The sequence below is a fragment of the Zonotrichia leucophrys genome, chromosome 4 (assembly GCF_028769735.1).
Source record: "Zonotrichia leucophrys gambelii isolate GWCS_2022_RI chromosome 4, RI_Zleu_2.0, whole genome shotgun sequence".
Taxonomy (NCBI): Eukaryota; Metazoa; Chordata; class Aves; order Passeriformes; family Passerellidae; genus Zonotrichia; species Zonotrichia leucophrys.
This window is the reverse complement of record NC_088173.1, coordinates 16,638,545-16,656,573: the sequence shown is the minus strand read 5'-3', so window position 1 is coordinate 16,656,573 and position 18,029 is coordinate 16,638,545. Positions and strand designations below refer to the sequence as shown.

At 35.4% G+C, this 18,029-nt stretch overlaps 1 protein-coding gene and 2 long non-coding RNA genes across 4 annotated transcripts in view; 2 read left to right on the top strand and 1 right to left on the bottom strand.

Annotated features, from left to right (window-relative positions):
* Positions 1 to 1,568, top strand: part of LOC135447298 (uncharacterized) — a 73,328-nt gene extending 71,760 nt beyond the window's left edge. For both annotated transcript variants that reach the window (XR_010440055.1, XR_010440054.1), the window contains 2 exons: positions 129 to 213; positions 1,369 to 1,568. This is a non-coding gene — a long non-coding RNA (uncharacterized LOC135447298). The remainder of the gene's footprint in view (positions 1 to 128; positions 214 to 1,368) is intronic.
* Positions 1,569 to 6,067: 4,499 nt separating this feature from the next.
* On the top strand, positions 6,068 to 6,772 carry LOC135447299 (uncharacterized). The gene is made up of 2 exons (XR_010440056.1): positions 6,068 to 6,128; positions 6,700 to 6,772. It is a non-coding gene; the product is annotated as an uncharacterized LOC135447299 (long non-coding RNA).
* The window catches only part of VEGFC (vascular endothelial growth factor C), a 68,384-nt gene continuing 56,609 nt past the window's right edge, over positions 6,255 to 18,029 (bottom strand). Inside the window, 4 exon segments of the mRNA XM_064712235.1 lie at positions 6,255 to 6,782; positions 10,618 to 10,948; positions 11,181 to 11,290; positions 13,885 to 14,036. Coding sequence (XP_064568305.1) covers positions 6,668 to 6,782; positions 10,618 to 10,948; positions 11,181 to 11,290; positions 13,885 to 14,036 — 708 coding nt within the window. The 3' untranslated portion in view covers positions 6,255 to 6,667.

The window sequence follows — 18,029 nt, the reverse complement described above, 5'->3', positions numbered from 1 at the left end:
CAACAAGCCTCATCCTGCAGATGGATGGTATTGACTTGCCTTCAGCTAACCTCTTCTTGGTGTCCTTTTCAATGGCTGAGATTATTATTGACTTATTAATTAATTTATTCATTTTTACTTTTTTTGAGTATTGATTTTTCTTCCTGGGAGTTTGAGGAAGCCCCTTAAGCAGCTGATCTTCATTCCAAGCTGGCCCTAGAAGCTGCCTGATGGGTAAGTCACAGAAGAACCCAGAATCTGTCAGCACTGGTGGCTGCAGCTGCATTCCCAATTCTACACCACTCAGAGAGAAGATGCTGGTTTAGGAATCTGTGTGCACAGCTCTGCAGGACTCTGACTGGAAACAGAGTGAATAACTGAACTGAGCCTGTAGGCTAGGAAAGGTGACTTTTTCTTCACCCACTGGTTGTTTATCGTTGTTAGAGTTACTAAATTGAAAACAGTTATTTTAGAACTGTTTTTCAAATTAAGCTACAGTTTAAGAATATGAGATATACTTTTTACATGTTTCAAAGAACAATGTCGTAATAAAACGAAATGTTAACTTGTAGATCTTTGAAACATAAAGATCTCTGATTATGAATGCTGAATGTTTTTAAACTTATTGCAGTAATGTACTGAATGAACAGATAAAATTCTACCACTTGGATTCTCTAAAGTGTAAGCTACTATCATTAATCTTTCAAAAGAATGCTGATCTTTTATACATAATACTTGCAGCAATATCAAGACATCTCATTGCTGCACAGCCTGTTCTTTCAAAAAAATATGCAAGTGTGCTGTCACACAGTTTCCTGACAGTTAACACCAATATGTGTTTGAAAACTCACTCTCTTATTTTTAGAAATTACATTTGATAAAAGATTATTCTCTACATAAAACATATATTTGTATTTTGGTCATAGTTTGGAAGTGAAGTTAGATCTTAGTACTAGTACAAGTTTATTTCACACTAAGCCTTCAGGCAGTGTATCTCCTCATATGATTAGGGGTTTTTTTATGTTTGTTTGTGGGTTTTTTTGTTTGCTTGTTTTGTTGTGTTTTTTTTTCTTTCTGAAAGCAATACATGTCCAAGGTATTTTTGTCCTTCAGTTAGAGGTTATTTGCTGCACTTCAAAATAAGTGTCTCTTAAATGGTTTACAAAAACTGATTGCATTAAGCTGAAACCAACAGTATCTACTCTGATTGTACCCCATGGACTACACTGACCCAAAAGTGTTCTCCAGCCAAATTACTGGACAGCATGCAGGTTATTGAAAAGTGCATCAATAGATGTAAGATTTGAGCTTACAAATAGTATATATCCTTAAAAATAGCATTATCCTTCTGGAAAAGATTCCATAACCCCATTTCATCTGTCTTCACAGTGCTGCAAAGCAAGTGGTGGGTACATCTGTCCTAAGGAAGAGCACAGACCTCGGGGTTTTTGTGGGATAGATGAGAAGTCTCCTTACCTGCCCTGGAGCCCAAGATTTTATTCCCCATGCAGCATGTGAACACAAACTCAGTAACAAGGCTGAATTTAGTTCCAAATGCTGCACTGGACATCGAGGACTGGGTGAGTGCACTGTTAGACTGCAGAATCCAGCAGAATTAAAACTTGAATTTTTTTTACTGGGAGAGTGATATTATAACTAGTTTTTTGTTTGTAAATTGTCCTTTCTGTTTCAAGTGGCATCTGCTAGGGTGATCAATATATGTGTTATCTTTTTTTGCAAGTTTGCTTTGGGGAGCTCTCAACTGTAATTATATTTATTATTATTATTTGCTTGGACAGATTGGATTTGCAAATTTGGAATGTGAAGCTTCAGACTTTAACACTTGCTTTCACATATGTGTAGTGAAGAGTAACTCTAGGTTTCTAAAATGAGATTAATCCCAGTGTTGGCATGATTATTTAAGAGAGAGAATAAAGTGGTGTTAATGATAACAGAGAAGAAAGCAATGCTATTTTTAGGGAGAGATTGGATAAAAAAGGGAAATAGAAGGGTTAGAGTTAACAGTGATATGTGGAGAAGGCTGACAGGGAAATAGACATGCTCTTACAGGGAAACTGAGATACGGTGCAGAAGTCCAAGAGAAGTAATTTAAGTTGAGAAAGAGAGCAAAGGGGAAGAACTCAGTGACCACATACAGCTGATTATAAGTGTAGAGAAGGGATAAAGAGTTTGCTGAAATGCAGTTGAAAGGCAGTGACTGTCATGAATGGATACAATATCCTTACTCAGGATCAGGAAAAATACCTGAATCTATAAGATGTTATTTTCATGACAGGGTTTTGCTGACAAGAAAAGGGAATAAATGGTAATAAACATTTACTAGAGGTTTCTGTTGTTTGGCAGAAGCAGAAATGCTTATATAAAAGAGCAAAGATTTTTATGTTTTTTATGTGTTTTAAGATTTTTATTATTTTTTTCTGGAATGTACTACTTGTAATTTAGTACATTCTCAAGCTGAAATAAGGTCCCCTAATTCACAGATCCAGACTACAGACAAATTATATTTTTTAATGATAAATTACTAAAATTTTTGAACTTTTAATCATAAAATTGCTGACCTCCTAATGTTTTCTACTGCCCACATTCCATTACAACATTTGGACAAGAGAGCAGAGATAAAATGAGTCCAGACGTGTTCTATAAAAAGGTTGTCATCTTTCCAGAGCTCTTGAGACCTCTAGTGCATTCTGGAGTCTTAAACTTGTATTTAAGTGGCCTAATTTCATTAGTTACTATGAGCCATTAATATTAATTAAATTTTAAAAAATTTAATACCTGGTTCATTTGATCTTATTATTTCATCTCTCAATTAGAAGGTTGTCCTATGTTCTTTCCCAATAGTTTTATCTGAAATGCAAAAGGAAAAGAGAAAGAGAACAAAAAGAAGCTATTAAATAATTTATCAACTATTATTTTGATTTTCTTTGAGGAAACAAAACCCCTGTAATATTAAGAATTCATCCTATGTCATATTTTCTAAATGAAAAAGTTGTGAAAATTCTGAATTGACTATTTTCAAACTTTTCTACCTGACAGCAACTATTTGAACCTCTAAATGATGCAAAATTAAATATAGTTATATCAAAATATTTTAAGAATATATCCTTAAATTAAATATAAAATAAATAATATTTAAAATAACACAGTCTGTTCCTCAGGCTAATCTGTTGATGAGCTTACTGACTGCATTAATTATTCCATTCCTGTCTTTTGGTATAGATGTGATGGGTGGTTATGCTTGAAAGAAATGGCAGATATGCTAAAATTCAAGGGCAGCTGGAGTTGTAACTGAGATCTTAAGGCTGAAAATGAGAATACTGAAAGCAATCCTCCCACTAAGCCTTTCAAGATGATACAGTACATATGCAAGATTTCATGCTGGTCTTTCAAATAGAGCTGAGAGACCTGATTTACTATCAACTTGTTCAGCATGAATTAAACAAACATGTCAGCTGACCAACACCACTGACACTGTAAATAGCATGTCCCTCTGGTCGGGCAGGTAGAGGGGGCTTACCCTGCAGAATTTACTGTCTCCCTAGAGTGCAATATTGGAGGAGTGCAGAAACTGCTGTAAATTCCCGATGAAATGCAAGCATAAGTCTGTTTACTATTAAATGTGATTTACTGCAGTTACATGCGCTTTCCCTCTCCCAACCACCTTGTAATTTTTGTACAAGGTACAGGGATTTTAGACAAATAACAATACAAGCTTTTTATTTGGAGTCAGTGCAGAATAACTTGCATATAGAATTATCATCTATCTATCAAAGCTCCTTTTAAGCTGTATAACCTATTTTTATATTTTTTTAAAGAATATAAAGGTTTGAAGTGAAGATGAAAATTTCAAAGAGATCATAATCAAGTATCACTTCAAAACTGAAAACAGTGTTGACCTATAAGCTACTTTATGTAATAAATGCAAGGAAGATCTACCCTAGAGATTATTTCATGACAGTATGGAGATAAATGGAATCACATTTATCACACAGAATCTGTAGAGTCTCTCCACTAGTAATGATAACAATTCTGATGTTTGTGTTATGTATAATGCATTTTTATAAAACTATGCTCGTGGAAAGTAGAACTGGAGATTCTGATTATCAGAAAATGTTATCAATTGCTTGTATATACTATTCTATGCATCTACATAATTTTGTGAATGGCTAATCATTCACTTTGCTCAGACACAAACCTGACTTTGTGGTAACTTTTACAAGTCAGGAATTTGCTCTCTATAAATCTTGTTTTACTTAGATTGGCATAATTTATGCTCAAAAGTCTCAATACTTGGAAGGTTAAGAAAGGAAAAATGTGCATTCAAGAATGTAATTCTTATTGGATGCTAGTGCTTTGTGATAATGTTGAAACTTCTTGTTCACTGGTCTCATTTTTGAACTTCCTGCCTTCCCTTCCCTACTCAGACAGGTTTTACTATTTTTGAGTGCAGTATGTTCACTCAGTAGAAATGCAAGTACCTGCTTAGCCACAATGGGTTTATTAGCTGTTTTCATGAACCCTTTAAAAAAATTTAGACATTTGATCATTGCTCAGTTTTGCAGGGTTTGGTTTATTTGCATATTGTTTTAACATGCAATTTTTATAATCTCTGTGGAATTACGTGATGGAATGTAGATTTTGTTCTGCCTTCCCTTGTGCCCTTCTACTTTATAACCAGAAGTACATTTCTGATCTGTTAATTAGATACCTGCTTACTTAGGCTCTGTTCCTGGTATCAGATTTGGTTTGTCTTTCTCTTCACTGCCTCTCTTCTGTATTGGTCTGGGACAGAAATTTAAAGTCTTCACCTACAGTGGATTTTTTTTCCCTCATGTCTTTATAAAAGTGTAGAGGTTTTGGTTCGCCAATACAAGTCACGGCAATAATCCAATTTGTTTTTCAATTGTTTCTTAAGGTATTTTAGGCTTCCTTTAAGCAGATAACCTATAGAAGTGGATGTTTGAATTTTTTGAATACTGAATTAAATTTGAACATTTACCTCTAGCTATTATGTCAACATTGCCAATTTAGACACTGATGATTTGCGGACTACCAATCCTACTGATGGAAGTGTGAGTTGTTACAACTAAAGTTGTACATCAATGTTAAATTGTCATCCACATTTCTACCTGCATTTGATTGCTGAAGCAATATGGTAATAAAGACATTATTCAGAATTTGCATGCCTGAACTTCGCCCTATTATCCTGCTTGGATAATAAATAGCTGGCCTCTTAAGAAGAACACTGAGAATAGCAGGCAGACAGTGGAAAGTGGTGAAGACTCAAAGTATCTCTCATCCTGTTACACTGCCTCAACCCACGATGGGGACTGAGTAATCAAAACTTATGAAATACAAAGAATCTAGAAAAGCAACCCCTCCTGGCCAAAGTTCTGGAATATAATACTATTTCATCAATAAATCTTTTAAGAACAGCTGCTTAGACCCAGCAGAATTATTTTCAGAGCTCTGACCACTCCCGTCACAAAAATTTTGCTTTGCAGCTTTGCTTGCTCCACTCTGCACCCAACAAAGTTTCTGTAAGAAAAAAAACTTCCTTCCAAATTCTAAGTTAAAAATCTTACCTTGTTTTAAAATTGTAGATGTTTGATTTCATATTTTCTGAAAGAGATTTTTTCAATGTAGAGACTGTGTTAATCCACAGCAGACTGGTACAAGTCCTTTCATGTCCCCATTGGAATATATTTTTTCCCCTTTAAAATATATTTGCATCTGTATACATTGATCAAGAGATCTGATTTGACTACGTAATGGTAAACTCATCGAAGCATTTTGAAAGACTTAGCTGTAAAAGTTATAACGTAGCCTTGTAACACTAAATAAAAAACAATCTTGGTATTTCCACTTACATGCCAATAATCTTGAACAGACTCATTTTATACTTTTCCTTGGAAATGACACCAAGAAATAAAATAGGAGATGAATATATTAGAATGTGAGTAGTTGCTGCTGTGCTTTAAACATAGTCCTTATACTTGGGCAATGTATAGAATCTCCAATGTTCTCCTTGTTATTAATTATGCCTTTTCTACTTTCATTCTAGAGACAGAAGTACCATTGGCTCACAAAACCCTCAATATAATTCTGCCACATGGCAAACACAACAGGTACAAGAAAATGTCTGCAGCCTTCTTTCATAACAGTGCTTTCTCCTTACTGCTTCTTTCCCTGTTAAGAATCCAGAAAATAGAGCTGAATCTGAGTTCCCTTTTTAGGCAGATGATTAAACATTCTCACCATTATATAATACGATTTCCATTTTATTTTAAACATACTTTGCATGATATAAAAATATTGATCACAGTGAGCTTTAACAATTGTTACTGCTATAAACAGAAATGCTGCACGATGGTTTTAGTGGAAATAAATTATATAGTCATTATCTCTTAAAAAAAAAATCACAAGAAGGAGAACCTAGGCATTTGGTCATTGACAGAAAACAAGTCCTTATTGAGTTCTTTACAAAACGCGAACCCCAGTTGTTTTCTATATTTGCTTTCCACATCTTGAGAAAAGCAAAAGTCTGTCTCTGAAAGCCCCACAGGGTCTCTGGTGAACATTTAATTCCAAATATTAGCAAAGTTTCTGTTGCTCTTTTGTTCTAATGGAAAAGTGTACACCAGCGTAGCAAGTAGTGCTCTCTTGGCTAATTCATAAGTGGTCTTTTCCAATATGTAGGTACACAGCGGCACACTTCTTCACTGAAGTAAAAGCCAGCGTCGCAGCGTCTCGTCCGCACTGTACACGGAGGTCGGTAACAACTGAAGAAAGAGGAAAAAAAGTGGGCATTAGTATAAAACCATTGTTTATAGTTAACTTGAACAGAAAGCTGTGTGCCTTCACACTGCTATTTCTCAACAGAATATTTAATTCCTACAAACACATATATTTTAAGTTTTTATGTTCTTACAAACAATTTCAGTTGAACTATTCTTTACAAAAGACAATGAAACAATAACAAATTATACTGAAATTATTCTATTGCAACAGATACATATGGATCTTTTTTTATCACACTGCTGGCTGTAGTTGCATTCTAACCTTGAGTACTATTTTTTTAGTTTTAGTTTGAAAATAGGATCTATTTCTGTACTCAGATTGGTTAGTTGTAACCTACTGCATGCTGCAAAATTGGAGGTGGTAATCCAGAATCATGTTATAACCAAATCTCTCACTCTCCTACCCAGGACTGTTTCTCATCTTATTGACTACTTCAATAAACCTGAGAGAGGTTTGTCTATGTATGTTACACTGTGACTCTGATCTTGAAAATGAGAACATACTTCCTTTCAAGCTGCAAATTCCCACAGCCAGTCTCTGAGCCAGTGGGAATATTTCTGCATTTATATTGCATCTGTGTGCATTCTGAAGAAAAATCAGAGCCTATTTATCATGATTCTGATAAATCTTAATGGAGAAAAACAGAATTAGTGTCTATCTGATTAAAATAAGTTTAATAAGTAATACAGCATTGAGCCACAAATCACATCGCCGTGTGCAGCGGCAGAAGTTTTCCTCACCAATTCCTTGACTGAAAAATAGAACTTATACAAAGATAATATCTCTGGTTGTCCCTGAACCCTTCCTTTTCCTATTTAATTTTTCTATTAAAACAAGAACTTGACCCAAAATAACCTTACAATAACAATGCTAAATACTTTGTGGTGTATAATAGAGACAAAGTACAAGTCTGTGATTTTTTCAGACACTGGCAATGAGTCAAAGGACAAAAGTATATGTCTTGAATTTCAGCACAGTTACAGTTAAAACTTGTATTGAAATAATGTGTGCCAGTTTGTGAAACACTGATATTATGATCTATTACGATAACTCTTACTTGCATATATACAGCACGCTCAATTGTGCAATGTCACTCTCCTCTTCCCTTGGTAATTCTTGTTTCAGGCTTGTGGCGACTCTTGTTGTTGCAAATAAGTTAGTTTGTTGTGTGCCTGTTTTGGATACTAAGTTACTACTTTGCAATAATTTGTTTATGATATCAGGTCTGCACTACAGTTACATTAATTCACACCATCCAGTTCCACAAATGAATCTGGCTATGAGGAAAGCGATAAGGAATGAGGAAGATTGCAAATGGGACATTTATTAACTAGTCACATCATGTTCAGTGTTTTCAATGTCATTTATCCCAGATTAGTTCACCACTGTGGTCTCTGTAATTAAGGGAGTAACATTGTTTTGTGCCACCTAACAGAAATTTGAAATCTGTGTAGCAGCTCATGGGAATCTCTCAAACCCCTAGAGATCTATTCCCCCGAAAATTTGGAAACAGTGGTAAAAGGCAACGAAAAGGTCTGTGGAAGGATCTAATATTCTAAGTGAACAAGCAACCAGTTAGGAGTCCATTCTGGGAAAAAGGTACGCCACAGAGATGCAGTGGATGAAACACTGAACTCACCTTCTTGCTGTCTCTGCCATGAAAGTTCAGACCATTGTGTACTAAATGGCAGCAAAATTAAATAAGAAGAAAAAGCGGCAAAGCCAAACTCTTCCACATCTCTATGACTGTACACAATGAAAAGCACTCATGAAAACATTAACCATGAGGAGTTCACTTTGCTTAGGATTCATGCGTCCTTGTGAACTTCAACTTGCAGCTGGAGCGCTATACAGGACCTCTCCCCTGTGAGTTTGTGTCTAGCAGCAGTCAAGGTCAGGTTACTTCAGTCTTAGCCTTATTTGGGACATTTCAAGACAGCAAGAAAGTCCCTCTCCTCCTCTAAAGTGCTTAACAGATGAAGTTCCCAGTTATCTGGCCCAGCCAAAACTGACCAAAATAAATTTTAGAGGTGGTAGCACAAGGTGAATAGCAGCAGAGTCATTGTAACTACATAAAATGTGGTTTCCTTAGGAAACTGCTGAACAATAGACCAGGTCTTTCAAGAGATTTGGTCTGAATGCTGTTTACAGAGTGGTTTCATGAGACAGAGGTCTGTTTCAATGAGGAAAATCTGAGCACACTGGAGCTAAGATAGATGTTTAGTCACTATTCACAGAGCTGGGCAAAGCAGCAGCAACCTTCTCTTTATGGTCAATAATTGTGAATTTTTTGCTGTGCAGAATGCCCAAATTGTTACAGTGGGCACTCTAACAACTCCAAGAGATGAAATGAGGAAATGCTACTTCTTGGGCTGATAAACAGCATAATCACCTTAAAAAGCAGTAGGCTAAAAGCTTTTTTTCCCTTCCCATCCTGTGCTTTGTAGATGACTTTGTATTTCTTTCATCTGAAGCAGGGTGTAACACTAGAGGCAGAGGCATTTAGCTACAGTGCATAAAAATATTACTGCTTCAAAACCAGAAGCTACAAGCATTACTTGTAGGACCGGGAGCTGTCTAGGACATGACTGTAGGATTATGCTCATGTCTAGGGCTCACACGTCTAGCACAAATCTCAACAGAATGGTACTTCCATTTATTTTTAATAAATTTGTATTGGAAATATATTTTATACAATTTAATTTATATAATAAAAATATAATTGATGCTGTTCTAAATGAGCAAGGAATCTTTCAGAGATAAAAAGGATGCTGCAGGATTTTTATTCCTTTTAGAAACAGCTTGTGCTGGACAGAACCAAAATGTGAGAAACCTATGCTAAGTCATTTCTTAAGGAGGAGAGATTGTCCCCTCTAACAGTGCTAACATCTACAGGACTATTGGTTCTACAGAAATAAAGTAACAACATATATAAACCTTGCTTTCTGCACTCAAAGACAAAAGAAAAAGATCTTAGAAAAAAGGTAAAAGCATCCTATATCATACTGTCCTGGGAAGTGAGAAAATTATTCTATCGTATTCAACCACAACACAACAGAGAAAGGCTGAACTTAATTTCCTCCCTCAAATACTAAGTCTTTGAATCAACAGAGATATTTAAATCAACATCAGATATTTATTATGGCATTTCTTAGCTTAAGTGCCTGACTTCCCTAGTTGTGAATGTTCTTTCAAAACTGTTAGTGGGTTATGTTTGTAGCACTGCTGGAAGTGAAACCCACAGTGCAAAGGCTTTGTAATGTGTAAAGCTTATGTAACCCGGCTGGTTTCTTTCTCTATGCAAACATAAAATTGAATTAAAGAGAAGAGATAATTTCTGATGTTTCTAACAACTCTTCTCTGTCACTTAAAAGGCCAAATACTTGTAAACAAGTAATGCCAGTTAATAATCTGTTCCCTCACTTTAGAGATTTCAACACAAGTATCTCTACTTGTATTTGACATTTTTCTTTATAAAGATGAGCAAATGTATTTATATGTATGTATATATATATATATATTTTTTTTTTTTAATTCCAACTAATTACATTTTTTCATTTTCACCAGGAAAAAAAAAGGAAAAGGAAGAAAAGTACCAGGAGCAGCCTAAGAGCACCATAAAGTAAACATGCTTTAGGATACTTATTATGTCTAGTACCTTCCTCTTAGAGATTATAGAAGTCATAGAAGATAAAAACTGAACTGACAACAGGCTTAGAGTTTAGGACTACAAAGCAATTCAACAAGTCAGATAATGTCACAACCCAAAATTTTAGGCCTTGAACACCATAAAAGAAATAAAAACTGTGGTTTTACCTGCATGTCTGGTGATGGAACCTTTTTCCTTTCAAGAAGCATTTATTGGGAGATTCTATACATTCACAGACGCATTTTGCAGGATTTAGCGGCTGATGTCTAGGACAGGTCTTTTTACATACACACTGGCACCTCTCTTCATCAAATTCCTTGTTGGGCCCGCAGGATGCAGGGATCAGTTTGTTTTTGCATGTGCACTGACACGATGATCTGTCTAACTCTTTGTGAGGTCCACAGCTCGAGGGCCGCACGCCTCCTTTGCAGACACACTGACAGGTTTCTTCATCCAGCTCCTTGTTCGCTCCACAGATATGGAATCCTTCAGACGTGTCTGCAAAAGCAACAGAGAAGTCCCACTAGTACCAGAATTTTGTGTCTACTCTCTCACCTATTTTTATGTGAAGAAATGAGCAAATCCATACCTTTTATGGTGTTTCAAAAATAAGCATTTATCAAAAGACAGCAACAACCAGTAGTAGCAATGATACAGAAAACTATACAAATAATTACTACAACTTCTTGTCTTTAGGAGGACAGTTGATGCTTTAAGGGAAAGTGCTTACCAGATTCTCCAAGGTAAGAAGAGAAACCAAAATCATGCTGTGACAAACATCTGCAAATTTGATTATTCCAAATATGATTTTTCGGACAGGTCTTGTTTGCCACGTGACACCTGTGAAATTAAAAATGCTGTTGATTTACTACTATAAGAACTCAAGGGGGAAAAAAACCTATTTCAGTTGTTGATTGCTTTAGTTTCTCACTATTGCAAATATCTTTCTAAGAGTGTCAACTCATTCATAATTTTGTTTTTTATTCCTGTCAAGTCTGCTACTAAAAGTTCTCCCCACTTCAGAGATTTTCAACTATTTGTTGAAGAAACCTTCTCATATATCAAGTTTTAGCTCCAAATTCCAGAAGATGGCATTTGTACTTTGCTGATGTTGATTTGAAACAGACCTAACCGTAGAACATAAGCCTCATATAGACAAGTATAAAAATTCTTTTTCATGCCAAATACTGCATGGTAACAGGCATCATTTTCTGTGTAGTTTTTTGAACTACAAAAGTGTTTTCAAATTTAAGATGTCAAAAAACAGCAATAATAGTTTTGTAATTAATTGTGTGGGCAAAACTTCAAAAAAATAAAATCAGTTTATCAGATTCCATTCCACTTTATGTGAAAGTTATGTGCCATTAGCTGACACTTTCTCATCAGTCACTCCTTCTGGCCAGCCTTCTCGAATCTAAAGAATTAGACCTTCAGCAGTGATGCCTCTTCACTTTAAAAATAAAGACAATAAACAACTGAACACTTTAGTCCTCTTTTCCTGCAGCCAAGGTAGTAGTACCAAAGAAAGCAAAAACACCAAACAGCAGCTGTTGCCTTTTTAAAGAATGAGTGAACTGAGCTGTCTGGTGAATCACTGATAGAATATTTATGTGTATTATCTCATCTTCCTTGCTTGCAATTTCTTTATCACCACAGCTGACATTGCATCTTTGAACAAGTCAAGCCTAACTTCGTGTATCCGGGCTATGTAATTTATTCATTGTTTCTGTAGTATTTCTAAAATCCTACTTATCTTTTAAGACAACACCTATATTACACATTTCATGCACTTTTCATTCCCCTGAGCACCATTACTCACACATTCAAAAATGCAGGTGCTGGGATATTCTTCTGTGATCATCATTCAAGTAGACCACTCCCCTTCAGCACGCTAAATCACTGCACTTGTAAAGACTGCTGCGGTTTAACATCACCCTGCTTCACCATGTTTTATCAAACTAGAGTTTCCTGATTTCATCCCAGTAACGACCTCACTCTTACATATGTTTCCTTGGCATATGCTTCCTTTAGCCTACCTTCCAATTCTGCTTGAGAAATTGTATGGATATTCTACAGACATCTTATTGTATTCTGTTAAAAAAACCCAAACCAAACCAACCAAATTAAACCAAACAAAACAAAAAATCAAACCCTCCTGCTTTTTTATTGCATGAAGCCACAGATTTCAAACTTAAATACATTAAGTAACAGTAGAGAAGACCTTTATATATTCTGATCTAGTACTATGTTGTCTCACCTCTGTTGAAGTGTGATTCCTTAGTCACAGGACAAGCTGCTACCTGTGAGTGCTGGTCCGAGTCTGGTGTCTGTACTCTCACCTCCCTCAACTACACTTAGCTGTTTCCTGGCTAGAATAATCTCTTGCACTGATCACTTCAACTGCTCTTAACTTAGAAACGCAGAGAAGCTGGAGAGAGTCAACATAATTTGACTTTCTTACTGACTCTTGGGTTTGTTCTTTAATTATCTGTTAATTATGCAATTAAACTAATTATGAATAGATTTATTTCCAAGCTACTGTTTATGATACATGTTTTCATGAAAAAATTAGATAAATTAAACTCAAATAGAATATAATCTATGTTTAGGAATGTGTCAGAAAACATCCAGACTTAAACAGATTGAAACCACTGAGGAAAATGCTTAACACCTCTGAGAAATTTGTTCTACTCACTCACCTTATTAAAAATGTCAATTCATTCCAATCTAGAATTTGCTTCCTCAAAGCAACTGTTAGACTGTTATGGGTTTTTGACCTCCTAAATATTTATACATCATAAAACCATCATTCAAAACTCTAAATTACAGAAGGAGATCTTCAAGTGTTTTAATAACTTAAAATCAGATTTCTGGTGCCAGATTGTTCTGTGACATTTTTCATTCAAAATCACACACACAGAAAAATCAATATGCTACTTCTATGGAATGCCAATTAACCCTTTATTTCCCCCTTCCATTCTATTTTATATACACCTCTGGCACGTGAAGATGTGAAGAAAGATTTGTGAGTTAAAGATTCCCTAAAAAACAAGCCTTAAAAAAAAGCATTCAAAATATGAAAATATAGATTGAGAGAGAAATATTGTCTCATAATTATTTACAGAGGTATTTTTAGCTTTTCTTTTGAAAAGAAATTGATTTTGCTGATTTTTTTTTTTAAGTCTCAATTGGACTGTACCTCTTTCATCAAGCAAATCCCACATACATTACTCTTCAGTTTTAAATCATGTTGCTCCAGTTAATCTACTGGGTAGAAAGGTGATGTTAATTTAGTAAAATTGTGTAAAATAATGGTCTGCTACTGCCATGCATAGCTCGCCTATGTTAACCGTGAAAATTTCCCAGCAGTATTTTAAATCTGAATTATACAGATTTGCTCACAAAGTGAAAGGCAAGACAAGGCTGATACTTACTGAGTTTGTGCTGCTGGCAAGGAACGCCGTATGATGGAGTGGACCTGTCGGTACACGTCCAGCTTGGACATGCAGCGGCAGGACGTGTGGTTGGCGAAGCTGACGGTGACGGGCTTGGGGCCGTGGGACAGCGGCACCGTGATCTCAAACAGCTACAAAAGGCAAAAAGCAAAACACCTCTGTCACAGATCCAGATAAAACTAATGGAAGGACATACAAAAAACCCATCATGAATTTAAGCTCAGATTTTTTTGTTGTCTTCCAGCATTCAATTATATTGGTGAATAATTATTATGTGCAAAATTAATATAATGGCTATGATGTGACAACTAACATTTTTTGTGTTAAACCCTGTTACATGCCAGTTTGCTTACTACAACATTTAATATACGAGAGGAAAATGTACAAAGAACTCATTTTTCTAGAGGAGATGACTTCAAACTGGCATCATTTAAAAAAAATCCAAAATGAAACTTTTGGAAGGTGCTTTGAAAAACTGAAGAATAATATAAAGAAGACAGTAAGTTACCACCTAATTCATCAGTAGCACAATTGCAAAACCTTATGTAAAACAGCAGTATAGTGGACCTTGATCACACCAGTTCTGGATGAATAACATTTGAACTACAGCTTACCACATTTTAAAAATTTTTAGTATTTGTGTCTGTGCAAGTTATATGTCTATCCTGATAAAATATATCTTTAACTATTCTTTTTTTTTCCCAAAGTATAAAGAAATATCCACTACTGATAAAATAATCTGTAAGTGAATTAACAAGATCTTAATTTTAGTGGAAATGATAGTTAAACTGGTGAAAGAGAACAACTTCAGTGATGTCTTGTAGTGAAACTGAACAAGTGATAACAGAAGAACAGTTTTCAGTTCAGGACATCTACTTCATCAAATTAAGTAGGTTTTGCTATAAAATTCAAGTCAGGACAAATACACTAGGTCAAAGTCTTAAAAGCTGGTTTTCAATAGTCTTTAAGAAGGGTAACAGTGCACTGCTGCCTTTAGGTATTCGGTCATTCTTCCAAATGCATTTAAGAACATTTCTTCATCTTCTGGGGACATGACTACCTTTAAAAATGGTCATTGGGTTTTTATTCCAGTTCCACTTGCTAAGATTGTATAAAAAGATCAATTTTTAGCTGAGATGTATTTGCAATGCTCTTTAAAAATCTGTAACTTTAGAGTATGTCATATATGCAGCATGCAAATGTAATCAGAATACTGGTAATTTTAAATGTTTCAAAATATAAAATACAGCATTATGGGATGTATTCACCTGCTTAGAAAGCTGATTCTTAGAAGATATATATGAATTGATGGGCAGAACAAAGAGTATGAACTTAATTACAATATTACACATGTAAGGAGAATTTTTTTTCTGTTGTCTCATGACAGTATGACCTTGCTTTTCTGAAGCTGAAATAAATCCTGCTACAGAGAGAACTGATAAATCTTAGAAAGTGAAATAAGCATGAGTCTGTGAATGGACCTAACTGCAGCTAGAAAACAAGTGCATGTTCTTCCTGTATTCTTGCAGTAGACCAATTTGCCATGCTGCAAAGCATAGCAGACTCCAGACCACTGGAGATGGCAGCACAGGACAGCTGCTACATTTCCAAACCACCTAAAAGAGGTAGGTCCCTGCCCAACAGTCCAATTCAGCTTCAGGAGATCACAGAGAGAAATTTCACAAAAACAGCTGAGATGTATCAATCATGGTAATGGAACTGGAAATGATGGTGAATGTGAATTAATCTTAATTTACATTTATCCTTCCACTGTGAAAGGTATCAGTTTGGAGATGAATATTGCTAACAACTATTCCTATCACCACTTCAGTGGTGCAGTGAGAAAAAAGTCTAGTAAAACAACATAAAGGTAGACTAGTTTCCTTGACCTCCTCAAATTACCCTCAGTTTGTTCAAATAAATTCTCTTAATAGTAACATATTTTACCTCTCCCAATAGCTACTACTGTTTATTCAGTGAAACTATTTAAGTGAATAAACTCAACAAGCATCAGTTTTGTCTGAACCTTCATCTAAGTAAAACATTTCAGATTATGTAAAACCTGGCCATGAACAATGCTTTAGGGTTTTGATAACATCTACAATTTATTTTTTGCTCCCCTTCCTCATCCAACAGAACAATAAGCTCAACATCTGCTGTCACTATAGGGCATGTCTGGCAACATTTAACAACCAAATGTCAACACGTAGAAAGGATATTTCTATGAAAAATGCCTCATAACATCTATGTATGAGGCTGGTTCTCAATTCCTTTTCTGGCACCACTGTTGGCTGTGGCTACTATTGCTGCTACCCACATGGCCCAAATGGGAAATTCTTCTTGGAAACCAAATGGCTTATAGTTCTGTTTGATCCTCCATTCTCTAAAAGATTGGATTTACTGCATTCTTAGGAGCCCAAATCTTCTCTTCCTTTCCAACTTTAAATTTTGATAAAAAACATACTAATTCACTCTAAAGGGAGAAACCACTTCCTTCAGGTACCAATCCCTAATGACAGATATTCGGTACCAGAGACTACAATGAATGAGCTTAAGTCCCCAAAAGAACATAAGATCTGATAGCAGTAGGGATTAGAGAAGTATTTGAAAAGTGGAAAGCATTTATTGCTCTGAAAAATGTTAGCAGTTATAATAAATAAAACAGCAATTCATGAGTATTGCTCCAGTCAGAGGCAAATAAAAGAAATAGCCTCAACTGGCCCATGCTGTCCTGTGCCTTTTTGCCACCAACACTGCATTTTCAAGAAACCAGTGGAAAGCATCAACAGAAGCAATAAGCGATTGCATACCTAAAGAATAATATATATAACAAAAATAACAAATCAACCAAAATCGAAAAAACCAAACAAACCCAAAACTCCCCCCCACATAATCACAAAGCCCTGTCCTCCTCCAGAAAAGCTGCTAATTGTAAACATAAATCAGTTACACATTGTTAATCTCAGAGTACAGCACATACTGACAGAAGCTCTGTGTAACTGAGGAACAATTGAAAGCCATTAATAATTAAATGCATTTAATAAGAAATTCAACACCTGCCATTCAGCCAGTCTAAGGCTGTTTTATCACAGAAAGCCAGATGGGAGGTCTTCCAGTTTTCACACCATTTCTAGGGTTTCTCTTCCAAGCACTGTCCACAACCTAGAACTTAACATGATTTTAAACTTAAAAGAAAAAAAGAAAAGAATCTAACAGAAGATGGGAATCTCTGAATGTGTTGCGAAAAAGCACTATCAGAACTCCTGAAAAAGCCATCTTCCATATATTCTCACTGATCCTTAGAAACATAGAATGGTTTGGTTTGGAAAGGACCTTAGAGATCATCTAATTAGAACCCCTCTGCCATGGGCAGGGACACCTTTCACTAGACCTGGTTACTCAAAGCCCCAAAAGGCATAAAATTTTGATCCATGGCCTTGATGGCTTCTTCTTTACACTAGAAGGACTTCATAGTGTACTTAGCAGAAAAACTGAGGCTTTTCATACAAAGCATTTCTTTGCTTCACTGGCTAAATTAATTTATTCAGCACTATCATCATTATGTGCCAATATCCATTGTATCAGCACACATAAAATTATTTATATGTTCCCTGACTCCTAAAATATATCAAAACTGTTATTGTGTGGGAAGGCCACCACTCTAGATCCTTTTCAAATACAGGATTTATGTATGTTTTTTTCCCCAAGATTTACATTAACTACACCATGTTCTTCAGATGGCCTGTGGTTTATTTTGGCAAGTTTCCCTTAAATTGATTGAGTCTAAGTTTCCATCACTTGTGATCTTTGCACTTTCTAAAGTGTCAGTAAGGCCAGCCAAATATAACCAGTGTAACACAGTACAACGTGTCTAGAGAGATTTTTAAACTAAGGACATAAGACTGATTTCAAAACGGAACATGTCTATATTGAAAAGAATGAAAATAAACTATTTGAGTAATGGCACATCATCATTACATTACTGTTGAACTTTCTTGGAAAACTATTTCAAGGCTTATGTGGGATATAACAACAGGTATTTTATATAATTAATTAGTATTTGTTTAATATGCTTGGGTTCCTTATTGTATCTTTTTCTATTTTAATTCCTTTCTTTCCCCAGA